At 50.2% G+C, this 20,469-nt stretch overlaps 1 protein-coding gene across 1 annotated transcript in view; it reads right to left on the bottom strand.

Annotated features, from left to right (window-relative positions):
• Nucleotides 1-2,368: 2,368 nt before the first annotated feature.
• The window catches only part of MSI1 (musashi RNA binding protein 1), a 30,199-nt gene continuing 12,098 nt past the window's right edge, over nucleotides 2,369-20,469 (bottom strand). Inside the window, exons 7-15 of the mRNA XM_066562205.1 lie at nucleotides 15,024-15,072; nucleotides 12,945-13,027; nucleotides 12,203-12,320; nucleotides 10,557-10,637; nucleotides 9,228-9,284; nucleotides 6,374-6,442; nucleotides 6,098-6,252; nucleotides 5,576-5,641; nucleotides 2,369-4,645 (exon numbers count right to left, since the gene is read on the bottom strand). Of these exons, the coding sequence (XP_066418302.1) occupies nucleotides 5,600-5,641; nucleotides 6,098-6,252; nucleotides 6,374-6,442; nucleotides 9,228-9,284; nucleotides 10,557-10,637; nucleotides 12,203-12,320; nucleotides 12,945-13,027; nucleotides 15,024-15,072 (654 nt within the window). The 3' untranslated portion in view covers nucleotides 2,369-4,645; nucleotides 5,576-5,599. The remainder of the gene's footprint in view (nucleotides 4,646-5,575; nucleotides 5,642-6,097; nucleotides 6,253-6,373; nucleotides 6,443-9,227; nucleotides 9,285-10,556; nucleotides 10,638-12,202; nucleotides 12,321-12,944; nucleotides 13,028-15,023; nucleotides 15,073-20,469) is intronic.

Raw genomic sequence — 20,469 nt, 5'->3', positions numbered from 1 at the left:
CTCCTCGGCACTGGCTGCACCCACTGCGGACAGACAGACAGAGGGTGGTTAGAGTCAGGTTTGGGGTTACCTGGGCCAGGACGAGGGCACCTACACACCCGACAGCAGGAAAAGCAGGGCCAGGAACTTCATCCTTGCAGCTCTTGACACAAACACTGGTGCCAAGGGAAATGAGTCTTTATACAGCAAGCTCACCTTGACGTGGTATGAGATAAACCAGCCAGTATTTATGTTACTAAATGCAGACTTCTTCCATCAGGGGCTGTGGGCGTCAGGTTGTGGCGTGACCAGTTGAAGGCCAATTGAGTTAAATCCATAAAAGCTGGAAAGGCAAATATTTGCTCTCTAGGATTTTGCTATTAAATTCTTGTAGTATTACTATTAGAAGTCAGCCTGAAAGATCTGGATATTTTTAAGGGCTCTCTACTAAAAAATAATATCAGTATGGTAGTTACGTTGGGAATTTCTGGCACACTAATAACCACCTGCCACTAATACTTGCATCCTCTTTTTACGGTATCCCACATATCATTAATCCTGTATCTCTCCATGGGTTCTCCTGGCATAATTCAGAGAATAAGATACAGGTTGTCCACTCATATCAAATGACCATTTGGCATGAGCTCACCTCAAAAAAAAAAAAAAATCAAGCTATTCTTTACTTTAAAACCACAGAGGAGAAGGAGGTACTACTAGACAAGAAATAGGAGCCAAGTGACCTGGAAAACCTTTAGGTGGTTTAAACAAGGAGTAGTATCTGGTTTTATGTGGCCTTAAGCAATCTACATTGGAAATGAACCAGGCTTAGAAGTTTCAACATACACAGCAGACTTCAGTGACTTAGAGCAGTTTCTCTTTCTCCAACACCAATGCAGAACCCAGTTAAGAACCTTTGATTTTCTATGCCACAGGATGAGGAGAGTTGGGAACCTTGAAAGAAGTTAAAAAATAATGGGTAAGAAAAGTCTTCCTGGAATCAGTCAGGGGTAAGTAAAACAGTGTGCTCATATTTAGATCCCAGAGGCTCTGGCATTTTCAGGGCTACAGGTCTGGCATTTTTACACTCAAGATATGGTTCCTAAACATGGTTATCAAGTCTGCATTGATAAACAAAGCACCAGAGAAACACAAAGGCCACCTTTCTACAACAGCCAAATACACCAGGGTGCTCATGCAGGAAACTTTGGGCTCACATCCCACCAGTAGGTTCCAAAGGGTTGATGAGGACGCCTTCCTCCTCATAGGGTCTGAAACTACACCAGGACACCCACAGTACCCACTGGATGTTGACATATCCATAGGACATCTAGGCAAAGTTAGACATGGTGCTGAACAAACAGATCCATTCTGACTTCTTTGATCTCTGCAAGTGCTCCCATTCTGGGGCTCCCCACTCATGGGTTACCTACAGCTGAACAGATGCTGGGTTGATTTAAGATTCTCAGTGTTCTAACCCAATACTGAACAAACATTAAAGGCTGATGTAAAGAACAATCTGTACCACAGTTAGTTCAGAAAAAATAATTTTGTCTTTTGCCCACATATCAATCTGTCAACTTTCCCTTCAATATCCACTTAAGAGATCTCTGTCTTCTCTGCTTTTAAAATTAAAAAAAAAAATTGTTTTCTTACCTATGAAACTTAGGAGTCCGGTTCCTTTTTCTCTGTTCTCTGTATATGATGTATTATTGATGTTTCCTAGAAAATTTCCAGTCAACCGGCCTTTTTAAAATCATAAGTCAACAATTTCCTACATTTTTAGTTCAACAAAAGGATCACCAAGTGTGGGAAAGCAAGCACGTGAGTATTACAAGAGCCTCATGAGAAAAATCCCAGCAGGGTAAAGATTTTTCCACCAATGCTATTTTTGGTTTCCCCCAACCTGTGCTGTATACAAAGCCACTGGTCCCTTGGTACACTTGTGAGCACATTTCAACCTATAACTGGTTCAAATTTACAGGCTTAAGCCTTAAATTATTTTTAAGACTTTTTTTTGTAAGCCCTTCTCTCTTTTGTTTTGTTAAGGACTTTACTTCCCATCTCCACATTTTACTTCCTTGCATCTAGCTTCCTTGGTCCACCACAGTCAATTGAATCCAGGGTATGTGCTAACCCTGTAAGCACCACATTATCTCATTTTCTGAACCTACAAATACTTACACAAACCTCTGTAATGTAAAGAGACACAATCTCCACTAAAACCAGATCTGCCTCACATTATAAACTGGCCACTGCCAAAGTGTGGGAGCAGAACAGCAAGTCAGAGACCTGCCTGGGGCTTCTATCCTCAAGGCAGGATGCAACTCCTGCCAGGTCCTGAAATCTCCCCCACTGGAAAACCTTGCACCCCCAAATAATGACAGAGAAGGACAGTTTTCAAATAATTTATTAGGAATTTAAAACTGAAATCTGGAAAAAGGGTTACAGGTGTGGAGAGAACAAACACTGGAGTGTAATAACTTACTGGCTTAAAAACACAGCTTTATTTCTTTTAAAAAAAATGCCCACCCTGAAACCAGAGCCCCAGCCTCCAGGCAGTGGCCAGAGAGTGACTCACAGCCCAGCAGCAGCACAGCTGGCCCGGGATGTCTGGAGGGGGCACGGAAGCAGCTCAGCGCATACACCAAGAGGGAGGAAAGCGCTGTCCGCAGACCCAAATTTGAAGTATATAGAATAAAAATAAACCCAATAAAATGCAGCTCTTCTTTAATTAGGAAATATTTAAAAAAACAGACATACAGACTCTTGTCTCAGTAACAAAAATTATTGCTTTGTGTTTTCAGTACTGATCTGTTAAGTACCTTCTTACCTAAACAGAACTCTCCAAACGCATCGCCCAGGTCAGGACAAGTTCCAGCAGACGGGGGAGAGATAGAAGAGAAAAAGGGCCCTGTGGGCACTGTGGCCCTCCCAGTCCTTTTCTAAATGCCCATCTCCTTTACAGGGGCTCAGTTTGGGGGAAGAGAGGGAATGATTTTTAAAACTTAAGATGAAGCTTTTATTTCCCTGGGAAAAGAGTTTGGCTGCATCTTAATAAAAGGCTTAATCACCCCCCTTAACAAGGTCTTTGGTTCACTGAAATCCAGACCCAAACCTGCCCCATGTATTCCTGCTGGAGGTCTCCCCTGGCAGAGTGCTGGTTGGCAGAGGCCTGGACCATACCAGGAGAAGCCCCAGCAGGTTCTGGAGAAGGGACCAGATCGCCCCGCACAGGACAACAGACAAATTCCCACAGTCTTCAGAACACAGAGTAAAGCAAACGGGAAGCTGCAATTCTATAATTCATATAATCCCTGAGAAGCCCTTAACCCGCCCCCAAATCACCACCCTAATGCTTTTCTCCCCTGTTAATGAATCCCCATCCCAGAGCCCTGCCCTTCAGAGAACGACTACCCAAATCTCCCCCTGGCCGACACCCCTTCTGATACCCTCGCCTCCAGAGGAGGATCCCCTTTCCCAGGAAATCTTGACGCAAGCGATAAAGTTTGGAGAGTGAATTCCTTTCAAAGTAACCAAGACAAGCAACGGCGGCAAAGCCTTTCCCTAAGCCAGCCCAGAGCCGGTGCTATGGAGCCCAGGGATGGAGTCTGTACATCAAGCAATTGGAAGCAGCTTTAACCCGCTCAGCAAAACAGCCGATGGCTGGTACGTTTCACCCCGCCCGCCCCCCCGCCCCCCTTTCATCTCATCTCATCAGAGGTCTTAAAATCTTACAGTAAAAGGTGTACAAAAAAAGAACAAAGTCCTGTCAGGATTCTGCTGGAGAGTATTGCTCACGCTGCGGCACCAAGTCCAGGACCTGGAGCTGCTCCTTGGAGCCAGGCTGCAGGCAGCAGCCAGGTTCAGCTCACGATATTTACATATTATACAGGAGGAAAAAGAAAACCCCACGTAAAACTAAACCTAGGAAAAAAAAATCTTTCAGCTGTAAGGATAGTGTTTTTCACTTAGCAAAATATACATTTGTTTTGTTCCATAGCAATGTCCAACGTTTTCGGATCCTTGGAGTTTCACACTTTTCAAAGCCTCACATTTACAAAACAGAAACAATTAAAAACAGTTTCTTTAAAAAAAATAGAAATACAGCAGTTCCTCTCAGCCTTTGCTCTCTCTCTCTCTGTCTCTTTCTTCCCTTCAGAACTGCATTCTTGTTACATACCGTGCTTTAAAAACACTGACGACAACAACAACAGAGTTGAAAATATTCAAAACAGTTTCAAAGCCAAATAAAAATACTCCTCAATGAAAACTACCTAACACAATCACAAAGCCAATTCATAAAATATGTCTACTAGCTCGGGAAAGAGCAAACAACAAAAAGAAGGGGCAGCCCCCAAAAAAGATAAAAAAATAAAATAAAAAAATAAAACTAACAGCTAATAAAATAAATAAAAGAAGAATCAGTGGGCTGGGGGCAGGGAGGGGGAAGCGTAAACCGTCGGTGGTTAGTAGGAAAGCGAGATGATCTCCTCGGGTTCAGTCCAGTGTGGTCTGGTCAAAGGGAGAGATCGGGCAGGGCGGCAGGAGCCTGGCAGCCAGCCGGCAGTGTGCAGTTTGATTCACGAGAAAGGAAACCTTGGCTCATCCCCCGAGGCTCACCAGATCCTCCAGCCACGCGCTGTCCTCGGTCAGGTCACTGGGGAATCTGCGGGAAACATCAGGGGAGGGAAGGGACAGGGTCTAGAACAGCCACAGCTTTCCTCCTGGGGTTTTTTTCTGGTGTGTTCTGACAGAAACACTCAATACCCAAACTTTGCCCCGACACAGTCTTGCTCTGCACATGGCAGGCACAGCAGAGATGTTTCTGTCTTCAATGGCAATGTGCAGGCCTAGGGAACGAGGTCCCACACCCCACATGGCCTGGTCCCTGTGAGGGCTGGGACATAGCAGAGTCCAACCATTTCCCCAGCACTCAGTCCAGCCCTGCCAGGCTGCCATGGGCTCCTGTCTGTGGACACTGCTCCCTCCAGTTTTTGCCCTCCTTTTTGAAAAGCTGGTTGTTCACTTTTTTTAATTTTAAATTTTAAGCCAGCTAACTTCAGTCATATTTGCAAAGCAAACAAAAACTATTCACCAGTTCCCTCTCAGCCCATCCAAGGACCAACACCAGAAGTGATCAGATTGTCCTTCTGCCGTTCTCCCAGGCAGGAGATGAAAACTTCACTTCCCAGAGACTGGTCTCAGCAGCAGTGAGAACAACCAGCTGCATGGTGGAGGCTTCCCCAGCCCCACAGAAGAGCCAAGCTTGTCTCTCAGATCACCACTGGGTTGTGACTCTGGCCAACCCTGTAGATGTTTTCTTTTTTTGTCAGTACTTCATTTTCTTCCTCTTTGTGCCAGACACTAAGACACTCTCCACTCCCAGCCTGGGGAGTGTTCAGTAGGAACCCAACCTGCCAAGCCTTCTGGTTCAGGAGGGAGCCCAGGCAGGCCACAGGACTCCTCCCACAGGCTGGGCCAGGCCATGGAGCTTCACAGCAACATCCACAGCTTCAGCTGAGAGCCCAAGCACAGGGACCAGCTCAGAACCTCACTCCTCTCTCTCATTACCTGCTCCTGTTCAAAGCTGTCTTACCTCCTGCCTCCTTGGTCCCCAGCTTCAGTGATACCCATTGGTAAAAGCTGTTGCAATCAAGGGACCCTGTGAAGAAAGAGTTAAAACCCCACTCTTAAACAAAAGAACAGTGAAGAAGAATTGCTAACACAACAAATTCAGTCATGGCCCAGATGACAGAGTAAATGTTTTCATTTGGAGGTGCCAGGTCTAAAGATCACATTGCCCTGCAGAATGCTGTGTCAGGGCCAAGATGGGCTCTTGGAAAGCCTGGGCTAGATCAGGGAAAGGACTGGAGATCAGGACCTTGAGTGGTGATCAGAGAGAGCCAACAGAAACCAAGCATGTGGGCTCTGCACTGTCCATCTTGGTCTGGGGCTCAGCAGTGGCACAGCCAATGCTGCAGTGGGTGGTATTTCATAACCAGAAAACAGACTGTGGGCTGAGGGGGCTGCCCGCTGCTGCTCACCTCCCTCACCACGTGGAGACACAGCCCACTCCCCATGTCCCTCCCTCCAGAGAGGGCCCAGAGGGAGCACTCACCCCTAGGCTGTGTCCAAAGCCGGTGCTTGGGGCTGGGCTGGCAGCGCTGATGTAACTGCTGACCCCTGAGTCCTGGTTGGCGGCTCCGTAAAGCTCTGCCATCGGCCCGGGACTGGTGGTGCCCAGAAAGCCTCCGGTGCGACTGGGGGTGGAACCTACAGCAGGCAGCAGAACTACGGAGTGAAGATCCCAAAAATGCAAGCCCGTCCCACCCCCCTCCCCAACCCCTTGGCAAACCTCCTGCAGGACCCATGCTGGGGAGGAAAGTGGAGTTACCTGTCCCTCGCACCACAGCCGCCGCAGCTGCTGCTGCTGCCATCGGTCCATACGCAGTGAGGGGGATTGCTGCAAAAGAAGGAGCAGGCATCTCAGGAGCACTGTGGCTACATGGGAAACTCCTCAAAGGGAGCCTGCATTTCCTACTGCAAAATACTGGGCTCACACATATGTATTGGCTTAGTGCACCACACATTAAAGGATGACAACGGGGAAGTGCGTAGCCCTGAATTTATCAGTGCTCTTTTGCATAGCCAGTGTCCAGGGGATTGCACAAGCCATGCTCTGTCAAGCCCACATCCCAGAGCAGCCAAAGGCACGGTGTGGAAGAGCTGAATGAGAAGTGGGCAATTTCAGATGTATCCTGTCACTACCAAGCTTGCAAGATGCAGTTAATCTGAAGCTACAGATCCAGATTTTGGCAGTAAATGTGGAGAATGGCAACAGCTCAGGGACAGCAGCTGAGGCTTAACATCCTGAGGCTCAGCCCCTCCTCTGTCTCTTGTTAATATTCTTGAATAACAGTTTAGTAGCCTCTTTCTCCCTATTTCTTTGCTCAAGACATACCATTCTACCCACACTGAGTTTTGCTCCTGATTGCTCAAAACCTCATTGTTCATTGTAGAAAAGCAGGAAACGTATACCTAGGGAGCAGGAACTAGAAATGGCTTAATTAAAACAGTAAGTCTTAATTTATATGTAACAGTTCTAATTCCCAACTCTACTGCCACAGGCATTCAGCCCTCGGGGCAGGAGGCATCTAGCCAGTATGTTTCTCTTTGCCCTTAAAATGACTGGGTCAGCATTTCATGCTTGAATGTGAAATTCACTGTGATTCTGTTTAGAGCACCATAAAAAGAGGTCAGAACAAATCAATCGCGTAAAGGCTGAAACCCAGACTAGCTTAGGAGGGAATATTTAGTAGCAGGCACCAGCCTGTTTCAAGCAAACGTCATAGGAGGCTTCTATCTGGGTTAGCCGCTCATTACAGGCCCTGGGCCAATGCAGGCATGTTGCTGCTTCACATCACCCCCAAAGATGCTGTTCTGGGAAAGAAAGGCTGCTGGCAGCCACCCTCCTGCAAGTCCCTAACACATGAGTGAATGTGGTTTTACTGAGAAACGAGGCAAGGTCATCTCAAAAGCTCCAGCTCTTTTTCCAAGAAAAATCCTTCTTGCCTTTGCAGTGTTATCTGCTGAGACACCAGGTTTGTGCTGGGTGACAAAGCACCTGTGTGTGCATCCCTGCCTGTGCCATCCCCTCCCTTTGGCTCCCCTCCCAGAGCTGTGAAGCGCAGCCCGTGTGTGCTGCAGCCACTCAAGGCACGAGGGCCCTCGAGCGCACGGCTCTGCCCTCCCCAGGGCCAACTGCAGCCTCTGCACAGGAACCACAGCCCAGCCAGGGCTGTGCAGCGCCTGCTTAACAGGAGGGAAGCGTCTCGGGGAGGGAAGGATGCCACGATCCCCAGCTGGTACTTCAGCGAGACACTCAGGACTGTAAGCTAATGTGGCACCCAGCCAGGACAGCAGCATTAATAACTTCTTGTTGTGCAGAGCTCTGGTGCACCCCGAGCACCAGTGACAGCCAGGCCCTGGGTGAGTCACCTCTGCTAGGAAAAGGCACAGGACAGCTGGGGGTGGACATGAAGGGAGAAACTATTCTACCAAGTCACCAATGTTCCTCTACAAATGTGATGGGTTTTGCAGAAAAACACACATGTAAATAAAGAACTGGACACACATGTGCTTTGCTTGCCAAGCAGAAGGCTCAAAGGTGCTTATGCAGCTGCATACATGGTGTCAGGGAAGGGTTTTGTTATGAGGGAAATGGGATTTAGTTTTCCCCTACCTCCCTCAGGGAAATTTGTTCATTGGTGACTGCCAACCTCAGCATCCTCATGAACAGAGAGTCCCTGAGGATTAACATAGTTTTGTGCCACAGAAACTCCCTTTCAAGCCTGTTTGTACTGCTAATTCCAGAAGAGCTTCCTAGGAAGGTTCCATACCCCTTTGCAGAGAGATTCAAACCCTGAAACAGGTGGGGGCAAGGAAGCACTGGGAAGGAGGAACACTATGGAAATGAAATGGCACATTGGGAGCAGGGTGCTACACAAAGCTGCTTTTCTATGACAGAAACCATGGACAGGACAGAGCTGGGAAAATATGGCCATGGAAGGGAGAGTAGACAGAAGGAACATCACGTAGGGAGAACACACTGCACACACCCCAGGGCCTGAAGATCCAGAGGGCATTTGCACTTTGAGGAAGGACACGGAAAACAATCCTCTGCTCCCATTTTGTTCCACAGCTCCCTACAAGCACTGCAGGACTTTGCAAGGTCCCAGCACACTCACTCCTACCTGGGAAGCCTGTGTGGGAGTAGCTGGGGAACTGTACCACTCAGAGAAGGGAAATCATTCCCTGCAGCCCCTCCTTCCCAGGGAAATGGGATTAGAGTAACCAGGAGGGCATCCACATCCTCTCCCTCCTCCCAGCACTCCAAATTTCATCCTTGCAACAGCTCAGGTTAACGCCATTTATAGACCTGTTGAAGTCACCCTGCTCTCTGCAGCCTCCATATCTGGTTTACATACAGCCTGGGGCAAGGAGCTAAAAATGAGGCAAGCAGCAGGAAAGGACCTGCATGGGCCTCTTCAGAGGCAATACACATGGCTCTGATTGCCTCTCCATCTTTCCATCCCCAGCTTTGAATGGAGCTTATCCGGATGAAAGAGGAAATAAGGCACATTTCCAGTCTAACTGCGCCAGGCTGTGGAGCAGCAACACCACTGAAACAGCACAAAGCCCCCTTCTCCCCTTGCAGCTTGTGAGTTTAGGAAATGAGTGGGACTGACCTGTGAGCTCAGGGAGGACGGGGGCACTCGGGAGAGGGGTCCGCTCTACACGGAACTCTAAAAATGAAATGCAAGACAGCTTAGGAACTTATCAAACGCCCCGAGGGAGACCCCCAGAGACACAGCAGCCGGGGTCTGCTGGGGGAGCAGTCTGCAACCAGACTGCAACCAGGCCAGTGTCTTCTTTAAACTGATTTATAACTGGTGCTGAAAGGTGCTGGACTCCTGCCCTGAAGGCTGAAAGGATCCATTTATCCTTGGAATAAATGTGGCCAGGGCAGGGCGAGTTCAAGCCTCACTGTGTAGCCTCAGGTCTGCCCTGGAGCACCACTCTGTGACCCAGCCAATCTGACCTCTCAGCCAATCTGATCTCTCAGCAGCAAGGCCAGTGGGTGCTCAGTATGTGCCACACTCAGCCTGGCACAGGTTTACAATGAGGGACTTGAAGCCACTACAGCTAGATTCACGGAGAGCTTCCAGACAGCCAGGAGGCAACAGCAACTTTCAGCCAGTTAGCCTGGGCTCACCTCAGACAAAGAGGAAACTTCCCATTCCCAGCCCTTAATATCAAAACTTCATATATCAACCATCACACTGAGGGATGGAGTGAGGAAGGGATGCTCAGAGTTGCCACAACTCTAGAAAATAGCAATAGCACAGTGTGTCCCTTAAGTGTGCTCTGCCTCATTCCCTGGCCTGGCAGAGAGTAGGAGGGGGGGCCCCGCAGCTCTGAGCAGCTGCAGCACAGCAGGTTCCAGCCATTGATCGCTGAATCCATGTTCTCAGCACATGGCAGTGTTAGAAACCACCCAGTTTGCAGGGGATCTGCAGCCCCCTGGCCCAGCAGATGCTTTGTGAAGGCTGTGAGTTGTCCAGGCACTGTTCAGATCACAACTGCAATGCTGCAGGCACCTGCCTTTTGCGTGCCCAGGAGATCACTGGCACATGGGGTTTAGCATTCTGTGCTACTTTCAGAGTGGTGGCAACTCTGGTAAAGAGAGACAGACACACACAAAGGCAGTGAGACAGGCAGAGCTGCAGGGCCCTTCTGTGTCACAGCAGCAGCACTGCAGAGGAGGCCAGCAGAGAGGACATCGGAGCAGCCTTGGGCTTTTCCTGCCTCTGCAGCGTGAGGATAATCCTAATGAAGGACAAGCTGTTCCCACCTATTCCAGGGCTTCTCCAATCCCCCTTCCACATCCATCTCCAATTTAAAGAAAGACCAAACAGGGAAAAGAGTGAAAGGGGCAGAGCCTGGGTTATAGATCATGCCAGGGGCTCCCATCACCTGAAGGCAGAGCAAAGAACAGAGCAGGGAGCTCCACTCACCAGGGAACTGGTAAGTGTAACCAGGTGCAATGCCAGTGTAACTTCGACTCGCGTAGGTGGCAGCTTGGAAGCCTGGATAACCTGGGGAAGAGAACAGGACTCTGTTACTGCAAGCTGGCAAGGTCTGGCTGCTCACCAGCAGCAGGAGCATCCTTTGGCATCTGACAGCAGAGAAGGGCAACAGCAGAAGCCCCAGGAGAGCACTGGGCAGAGCGCATAACACGTGTGAGCCTGCAGAGGAGTTTTAGCAGGCCCGTTTAATTTTTCCTTGCTCCAAACATGTAAGGACATGGAGATTTCCTTCTCAGACTCACAGCTCTGCAGACTAAGGCTTTCTGATGCATCAGCTGGATTTACAAACAGGAGATCAGGGAGGAGGGGGCATTTGAATGGCTGAGTCACTTTGCACTAGAAGTGCTGGTGAATGCAGGTACAAAGAACATTTCTTCATGGTGCAGGCAGGAGCACAAGTCCTGCTCTTCCCCAGGAAGCTGACCACCTATAGGAACAAGCCTGTGAGAATGCAGGGCATTGACTCACAGATGAGTATTTGAGATCTCCCAAGACAAGAGTCCGTGGATTTCCCAGTGACTCAGTTGGAGTCTTGCTGCTTTAAAATTCAGATGGCTTAGAAAAGGCAAAACCCAAAACTACAGGCTGGAGATTTATTTTCCTTCAGTAAGTCAAGTGAAAACATTGGTGGAAAAATGCCCTTTTGGGGATTTTGTTCAGTGACTAACTGCTACTCAGCAGGCTTAGCACTGAGAGCCAGGTTGAGTAGTACATCCTGCCCAGCAACCCCAGCAATGATCCTGAGCAAACAGTGCTCTTGGGTCAGCTCAGTCCTGGCTCCAATGAAAGTGAGAAGAGAGAGAAGCCAGGACCAGCACCCACACTGGTAGGATCATGCTGACTCTCAGATTCAGGCATTAGGCATTAGGTTTAGTACTCCTACAAAAGATAGGGCTACAAATTATTTTTGTTTTTAATTTTTAAATTTTTATCTGAATGCTTTTGTCTTGGGAGCATTGGTAGACATGAAACCCAGCCTGCTTGTCGCCAACTTCTCCTTACAAGACAGTCCTATGATAAATCTATAACTTTCCCTGCAATACCAGGTATTTACTGTACCTGAAAGGAACAGAACAGAGTGAGACAACACTCAACTAGAACTTTAAGGGCATTTTAACAGTCTTTAAATGGCAGTGGGGACATTTACACAGACCACTGCTTCAAGTGGAAGCTTAGCAACTCTAATCAACAAATTCATCAGAAAGCCTATACAAGTATGGGATAAAGAGGCCTGGGTACAGATTACTCCACACTCAGCTCTGCAGTTACATCCTATTCCACATGAAGGAATTGCTGTCCCCGTGCACTGCGGGACCGTGGAGGAGCTGCCGATGGGCAGAGCGGGCCCGGGTGTCGCAGGACCGGCCCGGCCCGGGTGTCGCAGGGCGGCGGTGGCACGCCTGCAGTTTTTCCCGGTGCCACCAGAGGGCAAGTTGCGATCGCGAACAGGTCCCGGCGGCCCCGCACGGGGAGCGCTGCCCTTGGCCGCCCCGGCGCTCCCGGAATAAACCTCTAAGCTGCTGCCTGGCACGGCCGGGAGCGGGGGGAGCGCGGCAGAGCTGACCGGGGCTTACCCAGCATGCCGATCCCCAGCATGAAGGCATCCATCCCGTAAGGCATGACTCGGGACCGCCCTCGTGCAGAGCCCGTTGGGGACATCACCTCCTTCGGCTGAGCTTTTTTACACTCCACCTGCCACAGGAAAGTAAGGATCAGGCTCGCCTGTCACAGGCTGGATCACAGACTGTCACAGGACACGGCCACGGAGCACAGGCAGGTCAGGCAGGGCTGCCTGCGTGACAGCACGTCCCAGCCCCAGCCACCGCTGTCAGCCTGCCCTGCTGCCCTTCTCTGGCATCGCTGTCCCCAGCCCACATGGTGCCAGCCTTCCCTCTTGCTCTGCAGCCACCACAGGCAGTGGGGAGCTCCAACACTGCTTTTCTCCTAGTGGTGTTGCCCTTGATGTTCTACTTGACCCTCCACCAGAGCCTCAAAGCCTGATTTTCCTCATTTCTGAATAAAGATAAAACCTGCCCCCTCCCAGGCCACTACAAGATTTTGTGTAACTTCAAAAACTCCAAGAACAGTACCATTCCTTGTTTAGTTAGCTCTCCTCCTTGAGAACTCAGTATTATGCTTGTTCACCCCCATAAGGTGAGGTTCTTCCCCAGACTGACTGCTGTGATTTTTGGGAAAAGACTCAATCTGATTCCCCACTGCAGAGAAGATGCATCAGGACCCAAGTGCCTCGCACCCTGCCTCTCCCACATCCACACCGCTGTCCCTGCTCCCCCAGGTTCTGCCCCAGACACTCACCATTTTGTTGTTGATCTCATGGAAGTGGATTTCACATACTTTTTCCACAATGTCTTCACTTTCAAATGTGACAAACCCAAATCCTGAAGAAAAAGCAAAACTCCCTGATCAGGTCAGACCCTTCACAGTTTGAACTCTCTACTCACAGCCTTTTATTGGCAGGAGAAAAGGAGAGTACAATCAGCCCTTTCGAACACAGCTGTCACTCATCTTCCCTCTCCAGCAAATTCTACTTTTATGCACAAGAACAGGACTGTCCTCTTACAGATTCTCCTCTCCTACTCATCCTGTATTTCTCACCCACTCTGGACCCAATTGGTCTCAAATCCAGGTTTGTTGTTCTTTGTTTTTTTTTAAACTTTGCTATTTGCAAGGCAAACCACATGGCTGGTAACACTGGGGAGGATCTGGGCAGATGCTCACACAAAGAATCGGTGGGGAAACCAACAGCTGCTTGCCAGGACATCACCACCCACACTAAACGCACCCCCACCAGCAGGAACACCCTGCAGCTCCCTCACAGGCACTGGCCATAAAGCCTCGTGTGAGCAGGCACAGATCAGCAGTGCAGCTGCACACAGCAAGGCAGATACAGGCACAATGATTTGCAAAGTTTCACCAAAGTAAGGTTTGTATCTGGGGTAAGACAGGACAGCGTGTTCCTGGCCCCTGGCCCACGCTCGCACCTCCTTTCTCTCACCAAGCCCTTTGCTGACAGTTCTGGCAAAGCCCAGCTCGGGTGGGCAGACTGAACTCCTCTAAGCTGACTGCAACCATTTCCGGAGAACTGAGGCAGGTGGGAGGATGTCTTAGAGCTTGCTGTGCAAGCAAGCTGGGATTAAGCAGAACTTTCTGCTTTCCAGAGCTGGCCAATTCCAGAGCTGGCGCTGTAAATAACATTCAAAAGCAGACGGGAACCCACTGCCCATACCTCACCTTTTCTCCACACTGCCAGAAACACCTCGCTATAAACTCCCCCATCTGTCTGTGCCCAGGTAGATTCACACCACTCATCTCAACACCCATAAGCAGAGGAGCTCAGGAATTCAGCAGAAAAATGCCAAAAGCAGTCCTGAGCCCCATCAGACTCCCACCAGGCCTGCTATGCCCTGGACTGAGCCCCTCTCTGCTGACACAGTGGCTAGCAGCTCTCCCTGCTGCCTCCCAAAATGCCCAGCAGCTCTAATTGGACCAGTGACTGACAGGCACCCATGGAGGAACAGGGGTTAATGCTTCTTCCCTTTCAAGATGAAGCTGGAACAACATCCTAGGACTGCCGAGGCCTGGCAGTCAGAGTAGATTTAATGGCTTTAGAAAAAAGTAAAAATCTGAAGGGCACAGAGAGTAGCAAGAGCAGAAGGGAGAGTTCCCTCGCTGCTCTGGGGGCAGGAGTGCTTGGAAGTGCTTCAAACAACACACAGGAAAGCAGCCAGCATAGGGCTGTTACTGACCCTGACTGGGAAGAGGCTGAAGCTAAGTTTGCAGGTTAAGCTGTTGCCATTAAATCTCCAAGTTGGATGCAAGTGTCAAGCCCTGCCACACCACCAGGTAGTTGGTCTGAGGACTGACCAGGAAGGCAGAGACACCCATGGATGGGCTGGGTCTGTATAGCACAAATAGTACAGCCTTGCTCCCATCCTGTAACCAGACTCCACCAGCAGGACTCGGGTAAGAAAAGGTGACCTGGGAGCACAAGTGGGCTCCAGGCCGAGGAAGGGGCGAGAAGCAGGCACTCTTCAGGCTCTCGTGTCAGCTTTCCCAGAGCTCAGATTACTCGGGACAAGGTAAGACACACACTGCAGGCTGGAGCCACAGAGGTGAGCATGCAGAGGAGGGGGCCGTCTCCTCTCACATATCTGCAACTCGACGAGTTTACAGCACAGGAAATGCACTGGACAAAAGCTCTCTGTGCTGCAAGGGCCACTGGTAAAAGATGCAGATGCAAAAGAATGGGGTGACTGGAGGCAAGATAGAGAGCAGCTGCGACCTGCATCCCCTGCTGCTTGGACCCCTCCCTAGGCAAGGCAGGAGGCAAATCCTCTGCAATAACCTCTCCTAGGACCAGAAGACAGCTCTCACCTCGGTGTCGGTTGGTTGTCTTGTCAAACATCAGCATCGCATCATCCACCTGCAAAGAGAATGGCTGCAGTCAGATTATTACTGCTGCAACAAGCATCCTCCAACTCAATTGTTCAGAGCTTCCCTGGCTTTCCCAAACCTGAGGGGATCAAGATGAGACATCCTGTCCCCAAGAAGGAAACAGGGTGTGCACACATATGCAGTACACATAAGCTATCACACCAGGCACTTCCTCAAGCCACAACCAGCATGGCCCTGGTCCCCCCCACCAGCCCGGGGCAGGTGCTGCTGGGCTGAGCCCTTTTGGCCCAGCCCCTGGCAGCAAGCGACCCCAATTGTTTGCCTGCAGCTCCAGCCGGGGGCCAAGGAGCAGGGAGGGCATTGTTCCCAAATCCCAGCCTCAAAGGAGAGGAGAATCAAAGGGGGGCAGAGAAGCAAAGCTGGAGAGAGGGGAGAGGAATAAGGGGCCTCCCAGCGGTGGGGGAAGCGGAGGCCTCAGACAACAGAGCCTGCCTGGGAAAGCTGGGAAGCGCCCCCACCCCCACCCCATGAGGAGCCTTTCCTCTAAGTGAGGTTTCCCACTGCTGGAGGCTGTAATTAGAGCAAATTTACTGCAAGGCCTGAGCAGGGCTGCCTTCCCGGGGGGAGGGGCGGCCAGATCCCATCCCCCAGCCGGCCTGGGGCTGCTCTCCTCCCCGGCACATCACCGCCTGGTGCCACTTTTCCCCCCATCTTCCCGCGAGTGTTGCCTTGTGGAGCCGCATCCACTCCGCAGGTCAGCTCGAGCAGGGTTAAAAAATACACTTCAATCCCCTCCGTGTAAGCCCCAGTGTAAACCTGTCCCACTGACCCATCCCTCCTCTAATACCACTGCCTTAATCCGATTATGAAACTGGACGTGCAAGTGCTCAGGGGAGGTGGCAGCAGTCTCTGGCCAGCAGCTGCCCTGGCCCTCCTCCTTCTCCATGTGAAACAGCCCCTCCCTGAGCAGCAAGCCCTGCACGCCCCCCAACTCTACAGGATTACTCCCTTGCCTTGCCCCAGGAAGAATCTGCACTGCTGCCTCCTCCTGAACAGTCACTGGACAGGGCAGAGCCCTGGCAAAGGCAGCCACGGGCTTTGCCCATGGAGACCCCACAGCCCCAGTCAGGAAGGGAGAGGCTCCTACTCTCAGGCCCCCAGGACACTCAGCCCCACCTCAGGGCCAGGTGGATGGAAGGAGCCCTTACTGATATTTCCAGTACCAACATAAGCAGACAGGGATCATATTTGATGCCCTTGGCATTGTCTAACACATCCACTCCAGGTGACAACAGACAACCTGGCTCCTGCTCATCTCACACACTTACCATCCTGGCTCAGCCTCCTCAGCCAAGTAAACAAACACCTGAGAAACATGCCAAGCATCCAGTCTGGAGCCACAGGGGACATAAGCCTTGACACAGACCCGAAGCAACTCCTCAGCAGCTTCCCAGGACACACAGTTAGGGAGATGGGTGCCGAGAGCAGCTCCTCATGCTGTCATTCCCCATTGCCACTTGCTCCCACATCTACACCATTTCCCTTCATGGGCACAGCACAACTGTGATGTGCTGGAGGGAGGCAAGACATGGCTTTAAAAAGTTCAACAGGTTTTATTGTCTGGTTTTCCCCATTTTAAAGTCTAGATCCATTCTCCCATGCAGTTCACCAAAAGGCTGGAGAAATAGCTGTTCTCCTCCCCAGTAAACACTGGGAGAAAGCTGTGTCAAAGGCACTCTGAGGTAGTGCCACTCCTAGCTCAGGTAGCTGGAGACCATAAACCCATGACAATGAGATATGGTGAGGAAAAAAAAAACAAACTAGTGTCAATGAGCACAGGCCCACTGCTGACTTACTCTGCCTGACCAGCCCTCCTCTCTGCAGAGCCTGGGAAGCAGGAGCAGCTGCAAGTGGCACAGCCCACTGCACTTCCACACAAACTCCTGGCACAGCAATATCCCAGGCAATGGCTGGGCACTGCCACAGCACTCAAGCACTCATAGAAAGAAGATGTACAACCATTTCATCCCAAACCATGCTGTATGCTGTGAGGAGAGCTGCAGCCTTCCTCCTCCTGCACTTTTTCCGATGGCTCTGCTTTGAGGTGTACCCAGCACTCCAAAATGTACTTGCCTTGCAAAGACATATTTATTGTAACACATGTACTCTATTTGAAAGCTGTTTCCTGCTAAAAACTAAATCTTATACAGTACATAAGTGTGTGTATATATATATATGTGTGTGTGTGTGTGTGTGTGTGCGCGCACAACTCCAGGGCTTCAACTCTGTGTATGACTGTAACTGATATATTTTATTGCCATTAAAACCTACACATGACCATCTTTATGTCTCCTTTCAAGGCAGCCTGTGGGCTCAGTTGGGTGGTCTCAGCACACACCTGTGAGGTAAAGCAGGGCCCAGATCCTGCCTAACCCTGGCTACTGCCATGGATAACTTGGGCAGACCCTAACGCTGAGGCACCACATCCAGCACCCACCAAAGCTCTGCCTGCACCGATTCTACACCCCCACGGGCCGTAAGTGGGCAGCTATTGTGGTGCTGAACCACCGCAATCCCCCACCCCCGCTCTTCCCTCCGCGTTGGGCCTTTCCCGGCTGGGCCGCGCCGGGCCCCAACAAAGGCGGCCGCCGGCGGGGCCGTCGCGATGGCAACGCGGCCGCCATGGCAGCTGGGGCCCGGATTAGCGGCTCACAAAGCCGCCCCGCAGCGCTCCGGGCCCGCGGCCTGCCATGGGCTTCGGGAGGGCACCCATCGGGGGCCTCCGGCACCCCAGCACAGGCGAACCGGCATTCCCGAGGGATTCCTCCCCTCGTTCCAGCCCCGCGGCTCTGTGCAGGGGCTTCAGACCCTTCCACCAGGCTGGTGCAGCCCCTCCAGCCTGGCCTTGGACCTGCCCCAGATGGGGCAGCCACAGGTTCTCTGGGCAGCCTGGGCCTCGGCCTCGCCAGCCTCACAGGAACAACTTCATCCTAAGAGCCAATCTAAACCTACTCTCTCTCTCTCTTTTTCAGTTTGAAGCCGTTCCTCCTTGTCCTGGCACTACATGCTCTTGTAAATGATCGCCCCCAGGAACCTGGTGCCTTGAGCTAGAGGAATCAGACAGGATGGCTTGGTCCTCCCTGCTTTCTAGGTCCTAAGTGTTCCTATGCCTTTCCTAAATAAGAAGGTAAAAAAAGAGGAGTGATTTTTTTTTTTTTTTGCATGCTTTCTGTCTGGGCCAAAATGTATTTTTCAAAAGCATCTATTCTAATTTAAAGATCTTAAATGGTGGCAAATATGAGACACACTCAGACTTGTGGTCTGAGGGTGACATACAAACCTTCATGCAAAAGCCATCCAGCAGCCTGGACTCCCCTGTCCTCAGAAGCAGAGGACTCCCCTGTCCTCAGAAGCAGAGCATGATCTCCCCCTAAAGCCAACATCCAAACTGAGCTTGCCACTGGATTCTCAACAATTGACTAAAAATCACCACTAGGAACCTGGTACCTTGAGCTTAAGCGACCTGCTGTCTTCTCTCTAGATCCTAAGTGTTCCCGTGCCTTCCCTGGACAGGCAGGAGAAAAGAGGAGCAATTTTTGTCCTGCCAGATGCTAAACAACTTTGAGGGCACTTGGAAGAAGAGTGAACAAACAGAGTTCACTCAGAGAAAGCCCTTTCCTCAGAGGGTAAGTTCCCTAAAGAAATACTTTAAAAGGGCATCCTCAACAGTTCCTTTTCACACAGTCCCAATGCAATTCCAGTAGTACTAGACCCAAATTACAGGAAAAAGTCTACCTGAAAAAAACATTCTCTGAGATGAGGATACCATGACTGAAGCTTCAGCACCTCTCACTTAAAGGTACCATAACTACAAATGATCCATCGAGCCTTGGCCAAAATACCTGGGGGTTTTCATTCCACTCTAATATCTTTCAATTTTCCCCATAGCAGATAACTAAGAATGAAATGGGAAGCCAATGACATCCTCATGCAGATTTAATAAAATAATAATTTCCCATGCCAGTTTGATAGGAAATATGGATGCACTTTCACAAAGGCAGATTTTGAAAGTTGGTAGTTTTGAAAGCAAAGAGTTTGTGGAGATGGACATCTTCCACCTGAACTGCAAATAAAAATGTCTGAGCTGGTCCTAGAAGGAATCACAGCAACACATTTGTAGTAAAGTTAGGCAGAAAAATAGTAACTGTTGAGACAGCTTCCATATGGAAAATAGAAACCAAACTATCTAGAAACCACTCAGGCATCCTGTCAAGAGACAGACAGCATTAACAGCCCTGTGAGGTTCTCCCAGCTGCACAAACAGGACAGGCCAATTCCAGGAGAGGATACACGGACAGAGAGGCTGCCTCCAGGGAGCAGGTGTGCTGTGCCTTTCAAACCCTTCTTACCCTGCTCTGCAGACCCACGGGCAGAACTCTGGGAATGAGACTTGGCCAAGGGGACAGAGCCTGCTCCATGCCACAGAGAACAGAACAGACTGTCCAGGTGTCCTTGCCCGCTCTCACACAGGCACCTGGCAAATATCAGGTGAACCCCAGAAGACCTGACTGACCATTACTGCTAGAGTGGTTTTGGCTATGTGCCTACCAGATGCGGAGCACAGAGAACCCTTTGTTCCAGAGGCATTGTTACCACAGGCCAAACTGCCTACTGCCACAAGAGAGGTGATCAGATTCCCCTTCTCCTCCCCTCCCCATCTGTTCATGGCAACCATGTTATGTGTGAGAATTTACATAAATTGCCCTCTGATATGTGGTAGAAAATCCAAAATCCAGTTTGGAAATCCACAGCAGGTTGACAAGTAGCTTTGATCCCTGAAATTTCCAGAGAGCAGCAGATTAAGGATTAATTAATTAACATTCTCCCAATCCAAAGTAAGGAAAATCATGGCCTCTGTAGGCACAGAAACAAGTCTTCCTTAAAGACATTTGCCATCAGTATCTGAAGGTTTTCCCATTAGTCAGCAGGGAAAACTCATTGCGCACACCTAAGTCAACCACCCCATTCTTGTGGCAGGACTACATGAATAGGCATTTGTGACAGACCCTCATCTGATCCAGCACCTCAGATACTGTGATTTTCCCTCATGGCAACAGTAACAGCCATCACCCCAGAGAGATCTCAGGACCTCTCAGGTCCAGAATTTGGATGGAGTATTACATGGCAGCCTAAAGGTCAGAACCCTCCTCAGACCCCAGATCTTTTTTCTTGTTTGCTTCCAGGGTATTTTTAGAGAGGAGATCTCTCTCTGGGCAAGAGCTGCCTCACAGAGGCTGAGCTTTCATGGCCGACTCATCCACACACAATTACCTCAGGCCCAGTGAGAGATGCAGACTGGTTTTAAGCACTTTCCAAGCACCCTTGGTGCTGCAACTGATTAGTGAGTCATGCAAAGACGTCACTG

Source organism: Molothrus aeneus, chromosome 18, assembly GCF_037042795.1.
Source record: "Molothrus aeneus isolate 106 chromosome 18, BPBGC_Maene_1.0, whole genome shotgun sequence".
Classification (NCBI taxonomy): domain Eukaryota; kingdom Metazoa; phylum Chordata; class Aves; order Passeriformes; family Icteridae; genus Molothrus; species Molothrus aeneus.
The sequence above is the reverse complement of the archived record's forward strand: the minus strand, read 5'-3'. Positions and strand labels throughout refer to the sequence as shown.